The 12,044-nt window shown below is 35.9% G+C and overlaps 1 protein-coding gene across 6 annotated transcripts in view; it reads left to right on the top strand.

The window, feature by feature from the left end:
* USP33 (ubiquitin specific peptidase 33) overlaps positions 1–12,044 on the top strand; it is a 60,380-nt gene that overhangs the window by 35,815 nt on the left and 12,521 nt on the right. For 3 of the 6 annotated variants that reach the window (XM_043876656.1, XM_043876654.1, XM_043876660.1), the window contains 8 exons: positions 2,004–2,144; positions 3,325–3,440; positions 4,562–4,734; positions 4,836–4,930; positions 5,557–5,590; positions 10,409–10,454; positions 10,898–11,078; positions 11,530–11,656. In XM_043876656.1, the coding sequence (XP_043732591.1) occupies positions 2,004–2,144; positions 3,325–3,440; positions 4,562–4,734; positions 4,836–4,930; positions 5,557–5,590; positions 10,409–10,454; positions 10,898–11,078; positions 11,530–11,656 (913 nt within the window). The remainder of the gene's footprint in view (positions 1–2,003; positions 2,145–3,324; positions 3,441–4,561; positions 4,735–4,835; positions 4,931–5,556; positions 5,591–10,408; positions 10,455–10,897; positions 11,079–11,529; positions 11,657–12,044) is intronic. The other 3 variants (XM_043876657.1, XM_043876659.1, XM_043876658.1) reach the window with 2 other exon arrangements.

Genomic DNA, 12,044 nt, shown 5'->3' on the forward strand with positions numbered 1-12,044 from the left:
GTCCATCACAAACTCCTGGAGTTTACTCAGATTCATTTCCATTGAGTCGGTGATGCCATCCAGCCATCTCATCCTCTGTCGTCCCCTTCTCTTCCTGCCCCCAATCCCTCCCAGCATCAGGGTCTTTTCCAATGAGTCAGCTCTTTGCATCAGGTGGCCAAAGTAGTGGAGTTTCAGCTTCAGCATCAGTCCTTCCAGTGAACACCCAGGACTGATCTTTAGGATGGACTGTTTGGATCTTCTTGCAGTCCAAGGGACTTTCAAGAGTCTTCTCCAACACCACAGTTCAAAAGCATCAATTTTTCGGCACTCAGCTTTCTTCACAGTCCAACTCTCACATCCATACATGACCACTGGAAAAACCATAGCCTTGACTAGACAGACCTTTGTTGGCAAAGTAATGTCTCTGCTCTTTAATATGCTATCTAGGTTGGTCATAACTTGCCTTCCAAGGAGTAAGCGTCTTTTAATTTGATGACTGCAATCACCATCTGCAGTGATTTTGGAGCCCAAAAAAATAAAGTCAGCCACTGTTTCCCCATCTATTTCCCATGAAGTGATGGGACCAGATGCCTTGATCTTAGTTTTCTGAATGTTAAGCTTTAAGCCAACTTTTTCACTCTCCTCTTTCACTTTCATCAAGAGGCTTTTTAGTTCCTCTTCACTTTCTGCCATAAGGGTGGTGTCATTTGCATATCTGAGGTTACTGATATTTCTGCCGGCAATCTTGATTACAGCTTGTGCTTCTTCCAGCCCAGCGTTTCTCATGATGTACTCTGCATATAAGTTAAATAAGCAGGGTGACAGTATACAGCTTTGATGTATTCCTTTTCCTATTTGGAACCAGTCTGTTGGTCCATGTCCAGTTCTAACTGTTGCTTCCTGAGATGTGGTTAGAAGTTGTTTAATTATTAGTTATGTAGAATTTCAGTATTGAAAGACTCAGCAGTCTGCTATCTAGCCTTTCCTCATAAAAAACCTAATTAAGCGACCTACTAGTTCTTTATTGTTCTGTAACAAGTTTATTCTTACAATTAGTAACTAATTGATGACATAGATCAGGGATCTGAGCTTTTACATTTTCTGATTGAAAAATGTGACAAAGATGATACATGACACACAAAATCTAAAATATATACCATCTGGTCTTTTGTAGGGATCATTTGCTAATCCCTGACCTTCCCTGACCTAGATTGTATTAACTTTATTCCCTTCTAAAAGGCCTAGAGTGAGTCTCCTCCTCTCCTCCTATTTTCTTCCCCTAGTATTATTAGTCTACTTTTAGTCATGGTTGAGGTAATAATGAGAAATGCCTCTGTGAAAGTCATAAAAGTCATTTTTTGTGCATTATCTGCAGAAATCTCTGAAATCATTCTGTTTCAGTGTCTGTTATGTACACTTCTCTTTTCTTCACTCAAATGCTTTTTTAGCAGTCTCTCACCATGAAACATATGTTATATACTTAGGAATCCAATAGCAAATCAAGATAGCTGTCATAGAGCTTTTATTTTCTTGATTCATAATTTAATTCTCAAAAAAGATGCCTTTTTCTGACAGAGGGTTTTATTTCCTTTTATTACAGTAAGAAATAAAATAATTTATAATTATTTCATGCCTAAATTTCTTCCTGGATTTTGATTACTATATTAGTTTGGGAAGATAATCTCTTTTTCTCCCATATGTTTTTAAAGTTTTCTAAAAAATGCCCCAATTTGCTTTAGTTTTTTAAATACTAAATTAGGACAAGTATAGTCCGCTTCTGCTTTATATTTCCACTGCACACTTTCTGTATGTGTTATGAACAGTAATGTGTTATGAACATTAATTGGACTCTTAGGGGGAAAATCACTGTTACTCACTTAGCAAGCATAATGTCTGTTGAGTATTTCACCTGAGATTTATTAATGTGAATTGTGTTCAAAATCTCAGATGAAAAAAGCTTTCTTTGACAGGTGGAATAATTTTACTACTTAAGGTAATAATACAAATTTTAAATATTACAGAATATATTACTGATGTCCATTTGAATGACCTGTCTACACCACAGATCCTCCCATCAAATGAAGGTGTTAATCCACGGTTATCAGCAAGCCCTCCTAAATCAGGCAATTTGTGGCCAGGATTGCCACCCACACACAAAAAAGGTAGATGTTTCAGTTACTCAGGTTCCTTTGCTTTCATAGTTTAAAGTGTTAATTATGAAATATTATTCAGGCTTTTTTAAATTGACAGCATCATTTTATACAGCCGTGATTTAAAATATTTTTGTGTGTGTGGCACAAATTTATGTATGACAGAGTTTACTCTTTTGGCATAGGGTTCTGAGTTTTCAGCACATGCAGAGATTGTTACGACCACCACCACAAACACAGTGTAGAACAGTTCCAGCTCCCCAAAGAAGTCCCCCATAGTACTATTCCATTCCCTCCCAAAGCCCCAGCCTTATCTGTTCTCTATTCCTATTGTTTTTCCTTTTCCAGAATGTCATATACATGTAGTCATAAAGAACATAGTCTTTTGAAACAGGCTGCTTTCACTTAGCTTAATGCATTTGAGATACAGTCACATTACATGTCTGAATAGTTCTTTTTTATTACTTAGTATTTCATTGTGTGACTCTACTGTGTAATACACAACTCAGTGAGTGCATATACTCACTGAAGGGTATATGAATTTGTTTCCAGTTTTTGGCAGTTGCAAATAATGTTGCTATAAATATTTATTTACTAGTTTTTGTATGAACATAAATTGTCACTTGTTCAGGGTAAACACCTAGATGTGGGGTGATTGGGTTTTGTGTTAGTTTTATGCTTAATGTTGCATGAAGTTAAAGAGTCTTCATGACTTTGTGTTAGAATTATTTAAAGACATCAAATACATAAAAAGCAAAATCCATAAATGAAAAAAAATTAAAATTTTTCTTGTCAAAATTATTAAGAGAATGAAAAGATTGGGAGAAAATATTTGTAAATCATGTACCTGACAGAGGACTTGTATCTAGAATACATAAAGAACTCTCAAAAACTTAATAGAATCCTTTCTTCAAATAAAACCTTACTTGGAAGCAGCAACAAATAAGTAAAAGCAAAACTGTTCTGGTTGAAGTCAAGATGTGGAGACTGAGCCCCTTCTATTTTGTCACGGTTTCTCTTTGAGGGTTTTTGGTTGTTTTTTGTATTTTCTTTAGGTAGTTCGCTTAAACGATATTTTGACAGATTTTTTTCAGCAGAATAATTTTGCTGTTAATAGTTTCAGAAAAAATGTAAAGGAACTATTTTGATTTCTAAAAGAAAAAATTCTTCTATACCTGTTTTTCAATCCTAGTTCAATCTGCATTATCTCCAAAGAGAAAAAAACAGCACAAGAAATACCGAAGTGTTATTTCAGACATATTTGATGGAACAATCATTAGTTCAGTTCAGTGTCTGACTTGTGACAGGGTGAGTATGAGAGAATTATAATACACAGGAGATTTCTTTCAAATGCTTTAAAAAAAACAAGATGGTGTGAGAAGGTTTAATTCCTTCTCTTTGCTATTGATGATTATACATGTATTTCAGGTGTTTGCATAAGTATAAATTGATTCTAAGAGTAGAACTTGTTTTTTGGAAGTAGTAGCAGCATACTTTTTTAAGGATGGGTCTTGACTTGTCATTGAACAGGCATGCATTAGCAGGAAGAATTAACTCAGTTCTTCATCTCTGGTAACAAATAAAGGAGATATGTTGCTCAGCAACCAGAATTTGAAACACATGCATATTCTCCCAAGGCTGATGAAATTAGTAGGAAACAGTTGTTACTGACTTCTACAAGGCTATGAATGTATCATCTCACTTGGTTGTATGGTTTGTAAATATTTTCTCATGTTAAGATTGGATTCAGATAATAAAAGCAGTATCAGGTTTATACAGAAGAGCATAAATTAATATCATCATGAGATTTTTAATAATACCTCTAAATTCTGAATTTCTTAGAGGTTTTAAGAATGGTTTTTCTTCAGTATAGTGATGACTATAATTAAAAGAAATGTAAAATGACATATCTCAAAAAAAGAAATAGCCCAAAGAAAGTTTTCTGTTATTGTGTTAGAATTAAATCAAATCTAAGGGTTTTCTATAGTCTATTTTAGTATCAGTTATTTAAGTAGAATTATCCTGAAATGTTTTCAGCTGTTTAGGTTTTACATCTTGTTTTTTAAACTACATTTAATAAGTATCACTAGAGGTCATTTCCCAAAATAAATGCAGTAGTGATAAACAGTTTGAACCTCAAGCTATAGTGGCTGGATGTGAGGTACTTCTTTTTACCACTGTGTTCTCAACTAATGGGGATGTTAGTAGTTACGGTTTATGTGAAGATTAAATTTAGAACAGTGCCTGGTACAAAGCAGTTTTGCTTTAGTTGTTACTATTTTTGCTTTGTTATTACTATAAAAAGCAGTTTGGTGTTTTGGTTTTTTTCCTTATTATAATTTGCTTGGATCTTTGCCATCTAAAATCTGTCCTCAGGTGTTTGTGCTGGATTATTTTCATCCCATTCTTAAAACACAAAACAATTTTAGGTGTCTGTAACCCTCGAGACCTTTCAAGATCTGTCCTTGCCAATTCCTGGCAAGGAAGACCTTGCTAAGCTGCATTCATCAAGTCATCCAACATCTATAGTCAAAGCAGGATCATGTGGCGAAGCATATGCTCCACAAGGGTGGATAGCTTTTTTCATGGAGTATGTGAAGAGGTATGTGTGTATTTTCTTTGTTATTAGTTCATTGTTAAAACTGCTGTTTCTGCTGTACTGGCAGAACATTTCCTTTCTTTTTTCTGTCAATGATGTTTCAGGTTTGTTGTCTCATGTGTCCCTAGCTGGTTTTGGGGTCCAATAGTAACCTTGCAAGATTGTCTTGCTGCCTTCTTTGCCAGAGATGAACTAAAAGGTAAGAAATACAAAATAGTTTTCATCCATGGCTAAACTGTTGTGAGTGAGCTAAAATATTAGTAGGACTAAGTATGAAATGTATTCATAAAAGCTAAATTTTGAGCAGCTTAAATAGTGCTTGCCCGTATTGCCACAGTGCCAGCTTCTATCATGACAACATAAATACTGTAAATAATATCCTGAAATAATTGATACCAGCTCCTATAGTACTAGACATTATGATATTTGAAGTGTGTTAAATCTGCTCTGAGATTGAAAAAAGAGAAAATTCAGCCAGTATAAAAGACTGTACATCTGGATTAGTCTGAATTTCTCGGTAGTGTTTAAATCCAATCCTTCACTATTTTTGAGTGCCAGCACCTTGCTTCAACATACAATAGGCAGTCTAAATTTTGTTGAGTAAACTAAGTGGGCACAATGTTATTTGAGATAGCCCTTCTGGGTTGAAAACAAGAGGGAGGTGAAGGGTGTTGTAGGCAAGGTTGACATACTGACTTGAGCAGAGACTAAAAAATGTGTTACTGTTCTATGAGATCAGCATGACAAACTCAAAGAAGTGCAAAACCAAAAGAAAATAACTTTCTTTTAGTTGAAGAGGAATAACCAGATCTGTTCTATTCTCAGGTGACAATATGTACAGTTGTGAAAAATGCAAAAAGTAAGTGTCATTGGTAATGCTTTTAATTGCATGCTTTGTATTTTAAATGATATTTCTCTTGGTTATTTGAATTGGACATGTAAGATTTGTCCTAGTAAAAATGAAGAAACCTATTCTGTAAAACAAATCCAAGCTTAAAAATTTAACAAATTGTATAGGCTTAGCTAATATGTGACAGTGTATTTTGAGATAAGGTAAGTATGTCATTTTGCAAAAAAACATTTTCCATAATATAGACATATACTAGGATATATAACATGTATCTTTATTACATAGGTTAATTCTGCCATCATAAATAATGCAGTATTTTCTTCTGGTTTCTCACCTTAACAGGCTAGATATTAGAAGTGAAAGTGATTATAAAGGTACATAGTTTCAAGTCTGTGTAAAATTCAGAAAGGTAATACTGAAGGGATGGAGCCAAAGAAAAAACAACACCCAGTTGCGGATGGGACTGGTGATAGAAGCAAGATTCGATGCTGTAAAGAGCAATATTGCATAGGAACCTGGAATGTTAGGTCCATGAATCAAGGCAAATTGGAAATGGTCAAACAGGTGATGGCAAGAATGAACATCAACATTCTAGGAATCAGCAAACTAAGATGGACTGGAATGGGTGAATTTAACTCATGACCATTATATCTACTACTGTGGGCAGGAATCCCTTAGAAGAAATGGAGTAGCCATCATAGTCAACAAAAGAGTCTGAAATGCAGTACTTGGATGTAATCTCAAAAACGATAGAATGATCTCTGTTCATTTCCAAGGCAAACCATTCAATATCACGGTAATCCAAGTCTATGCCCTGACCAGAGATGCTGAAGAAGCTGAAGTTGAACGGTTCTATGAAGACCTACAAGACTTGCTAGAACTAACAGCCAAAAAAGATGTCCTTTTCATTATAGGGGACTGGAATGCAGAAGTAGAAAGTCAAGAAACACCTGGAGTAACAGGCAAATTTGGCCTAGGAGTACAGAATGAAGCAGGGCAAAGGCTAACAGAGTTTTGCCAAGAGAACGCCCTGGTCATAGCAGACACCCTCTTCCAACAACACAGGAGAAGACTCTACACATGGACATCAACAGATGGTCAACACTGAAATCAGATTGATTATATTCTTAGCAGCCAAAGATGGAGAAGCTCTATACAGTCAGCAAAAACAAGACCAGGAGCAGACTGTGGCTCAGATCATGAACTCCTTATTGCCAAATTCAGACTTAAATTGAAGAAAGTAGGGGTAACCACTAGACCATTCAGGTATGACCTAAATCAAATCCCTTATGGCTATGCAGTGGAAGTGAGAAATAGATTCAAGGGACTAGATCTGATAGACAGAGTGCCTGATGAACTATGGATGGAGGTTTGTGACATTGTACAGGAGACAGGGAGCGAGACCACCCCAGTGGAAAAGAAATGCAAAAAGGCAAAATGGCTGCTGGGGAGACCTTACAAATAGCTACGAAAAGAAGCAAAAAGCAAAGGAGGAAAGGAAAGATATTCCCATTTGAATGCAGAGTTCCAAAGAATAGCAGGGAGAGATAAGCAAGCCTTCCTCAGTGATCAGTGCAAAGAAATAGAGAAAAACAATAGAATGGGAAAGACTAGAGATCTCTTCAAGAAAATTAGAGATGCCAAGGGAATATTTCATGCAAAAATGGGCTCAGTAAAGGACAGAAATGGTATGCACCTAACAGAAGCAGAAGATATTAAGAAGAGGTGGCAAGAATACACAGAAGAACTGTACAAAAAAGATCTTCATGACCCAGATAATCACAAAGGTGTGATCACTCCCACTCACCTAGAGCCGGACATCCTGGAATGTGAAATCAGGTGGGCCTTAGGAAGAAGCATCACTACAAATAAAGCTAGTGGAGGCGTTCAAATTCCAGTTGAGCTATTTCAGATTCTAAAAGATGATGCTGTGAAAGTGCTGCAGTCAATATGTCAGCAAATTTGGAAAACGCAGCAGTGGCCACAGGACTGGAAAAGGTCAGTTTTCATTCCAGTTCCAAAGAAAGGCAATCCCAAAGAATGCTCAAACTACTGTGCAATTGCACTCATCTCACACACTAGTAAAGTAATGCTCAAAATTCTCCAAGCCAGGCTTCAGCAGTATATGAACTGTGAACTTCCAGATGTTTAAGCTGGTTTTTAGAAAAGGCAGAGGAAACAGAGATCAAATTGCCAACATCCACTGGATCATTGAAAAAACAAGAGAGTTCCAGAAAAACATCTATTTCTGCTTTATTGACTATGCTAAAGCCTTTGACTGTGTGGATCACAATAAACTGTGGAGAACTCTGAAAGAGATGGGAATACCAGACCAACTGACCTGCCTCTTGAGAAACCTGTATACAGATCAGGAAGCACCAGTTAGAACTGGACAGGAAACAACAGACTGGTTCCAAATAGGGAAAGCAGTACATCAAGGTTGTATATTGCTGCCCTGCTTATTTAACTTATATGCAGAGTACATCATGAGAAATGCTGGGCTGGAGGAAGCACAAGCTGGAATCAGATTGCCAGGAGAAATATCAATAACCTCAGATATGCAGATGACACCACCCTTATGGCAGAAAGCAAAGAAGAACTAAAGAGCCTCTTGATGAAAGTGAAAGAGAAGAGTGAAAAAGATGGCTTAAAGCTCAACATTCAAAAAACTAAGATCATGGCTTCCAGTCCCATCATTTCATGGCAAATAGATGGGGAAACGGTGGAAACAGTGGCTGACTTTATTTTTCTGGGCTCCAAAATCACTGCGGATGGTGATTGCAGTCATGAAATTAAAAGATTACTCCTTGGAAGGAAAGTTACGACCAACCTAGACAGCATATTCAAAAGCAGAGACATGACTTTGTCAACAGAGGTCCGTCTAGTCAATGCTATGGTGTTTCCAGTAGTCATGTATGGATGTGAGAGTGGACTAAAAAGAAAGCTGAGCTCTGAAGAATTGATGCTTTTGAACTGTGGTGTTGGAGAAGACTCTTGAGAGTCCCTTGGACCGCATGGAGATCCAACCAGTCCATCCTAGAGGAGATCAGTCTTGGGTGTTCATTGGAGGGGCTGATGTTGAAGCTGAAACTCTAGTACTTTGGCCACCTGATGCGGAGAGCTGACTCATTTGAAAAGACCCTAATGCTGGGAAAGATTGAGGGCGGGAGGAAAAGGGGACGACAGAGGATGATATGGTTGGATGGCATCACCGACACAATGGACATGGGTTTGGGTGGACTCCAGGAGTTGGTGATGGACAGGGAGGCCTGGTGTATTGCAGTTCATGGGGTCACAAAGAGTCGGACACGACTGAGCGACTGAACTGAACTGAACTGATATTGTCTGTAATGTTACCTGCTGTATGAGGGCCAAATGAAAAAGACAGATAAGAAAGTATGGATTTGAGGAGGGAGGAAAGCTCAAGAGGGAAGGGATGTATTTATAATCATGACTCATTCAAGTTGTATGGCAGAAACCAGGACAACATTGTAAAGCAGTTATCCTCCAATTAAAAAATAAGTAAAATATGAACAATAAAAAGCATCATACTATTTAAAAAACAAAAAGTATGGTTTTGTTTCTTTATACTAGCTGCCTCTTTCTATCTTGTAATAAAATTACGCTTTTAAGTCTTCTTGGTGATGAGTCAGAAAAGAAAAACGAAGGATTTAAAGCAAATACGTTTAAGGTAGAATGAACTAGAAAATTTTTCTGAATCTCTCTAATAGAAGAATAAAGGCCTCCTAATACGATACATAATCTTCATAATACAAACTTCTGGCTTTTGTCAAAAACCCAGGGAAATGTTGTTCTACAGCTGTTGGTCTTTTTCATGACAGAAAGGTATAGTGTACTGTTTGGTCAGTAAGGAAGGAAAGCTGCCCTGTACTTTCTAGAAAAAAGTACACTTCTAGTGAATTGGAAAGTATTTATTATCAGTTTGTCCTGGAAGCCACAGTTGATAGCTGATGACAGAGTTGGCCCAGAGGGGGAATCTTTCTTGGGAAAAAAGTGCCAGGTAAAAAAAAAGGTAATAGTGAAGGTGGAAAAGAACTTGCATCCACCCCAGAATCCAAAATCCAAAGTAGAGATCTGTCAAGTATATGTTAATATTGATAATTGGGAATTCCCTTGCACTCTAGTGGTAAGACTCTCTGCTTTCACTGCTAAGGGCCCAGGTTTGATCCCTGAATAGGAAACTAAGATCCTACCAGCCATGTGGTATGGCCAAAAAAAAAAAAAAAATTTGATTATTAATAATAACCACTCTTTATTTATCTCAGGTTATTCATTTCCCCATTCAGGGTAAAGGTTGTAGGGACTTCCCTGGTGGTCAAGTGGCTGAGACTCCATGCTCCCAATGGAGGGGGCCTATTAATAAAAGATTCCACGTGCCGCAACTAAAACCTGGTGTAGCCAAGTAAATAGATATATTTTACAAAAAAAAAGAATAAAGTTTATATAATATATTGACCTGACCAATCAATTCTATAAAACTAGGATTTTATTTTACCCAGTTTCAATTGATACGTAAATGTTCTAAAGGCATAGCCAGACCATAGAAAGTAGATTTTTCATCAAAGAATTACATAACTCTGAAGTTTTATCTTAATTTAAATAATTTTTTACAGAAAGTGATTCTGGTGTTTAATTAGTATGTTTTTAATTGGTAGCATATAATTCAGTAGTAATCATTTTTAGTTTGATACTTTTCTCTCTGCATTTTCTAAAAGATTTTGCTGTATATTTGAAAATACTAAAGGTTTTGTAGATTTGTTTGGGAAACAGTTTTATTAAAATTGGTTTTCCCTTTTTATCCCTTAGGTTGAGAAATGGAGTAAAGTTTTGTAAAGTACAAAAGTTTCCTGAGGTATGGGCTTTATGACAATTCATTTTATTTTATGTGGTAGGTAAAGCTTTAATGTAACACAGTGCAGTGAATTCTTCAGCATTTGTTGAAGAGTGAAGTGGTTCTATTGACCAGTTACTATGTATACCCATTATGATTATCCATTTTTAAAATACTGGATTGCATGTCAAGTAAGTGCCCCTAGCAGTAAGTAAAACTATGTTAAACACATAGTTTAATCAGACATTGTAGGTTCTTACAGCTATAAAGTGTAAAATTGGAAAAACCAGTAGCTATGGACCTAGGAAGTACCACATTCCAGGATTTTCACATTTTAACATCTCTGGAATCAGGTTATCAGAATTGGATGATTATGTTTAATCTTGACAATAAGTGTATTTAATAGACTCCTTTATCTAGAACAAGACATTTTGAAATAACCCTACCTTTCTCTTTTTAAAAAGATTTTGTGCATCCATCTTAAAAGATTCAGACATGAACTGATGTTTTCCACCAAAATCAGTACCCATGTTTCATTTCCACTGGAAGGCCTGGATCTTCAACCATTTCTTGCTAAAGATAGTCCAGCGCAAATTGTTACCTATGATCTTCTGTCAGTCATTTGTCACCATGGAACTGCAAGTAGTAAGTATCCAAGTTTGACATATGATTTTACATTAAAGAAAGAAACATCTGAATTGATCTCTTAAACAAGCCCTGATTGAACAAAAGAAAAAAATGTGTAAAAGTAGATTTTTATTAATTATTTTATTTTGGCTTTTAAAAACATCAGAAATTTTAGGAATTTGAATAATTTTACTCTCATGTTTAAAATAGAAAAACATTTTGTGTTAAGATAAATAATAAGAATTTTAACATGATTATTTTTTACACTGGGTTTTTTAAGATTGCATTCTTTTTTCTGATTTTCATTTCCTCCAGTGATGGTGGTCAGGGTACATACTAGAAAAATTAGGGTAGTTCTTGCTATATCTCTGCTAGATAGGAACTGAGGCTACAAAACTAGTTTTATCTTCCATTCTTGTGTTAATTTTGTATTACTAAAATAATTTAAATTTTCTCTGCCTAAATTCAGGTGGACACTATATTGCCTACTGCCGAAACAATTTAAATAATCTCTGGTATGAATTTGACGACCAGAGTGTCACTGAAGTTTCAGAGTCTACTGTACAAAATGCAGAAGCTTATGTTCTCTTCTACAGGTGAGGTAATAACTCATGAGTAGGCTGTTTTGACAAAGATGACAAAGCGTTTCATGTTGAGGTTAATAGTGACTTCTAAGACTTTCAAAATGAATTGCTGAGTAAAGATTAGAAATTGTTTTACTCTCCTTACATGAGTAAAAGTGAAAGTTTGTATGTAGAATGATCTTTTGTTAAGAAATTCTTAATTGTTTAGTTGAGGGGCAAAGGGTTATATTTTGTTTTAGAAACATTTGTTTTACTTTTAAAAATTAGGCACTGACAGTAGGAACTAAATACCAAATTTTCTCCTAACATAGCCAATAAAGGAGGTATTAATATAAAATACTTTATAGTACCCTCTAAAAGATTGTACAGGCTACTGTCTTATTAGCAATCATTTGATTGT

Source organism: Cervus elaphus, chromosome 20, assembly GCF_910594005.1.
Source record: "Cervus elaphus chromosome 20, mCerEla1.1, whole genome shotgun sequence".
NCBI lineage: Eukaryota > Metazoa > Chordata > Mammalia > Artiodactyla > Cervidae > Cervus > Cervus elaphus.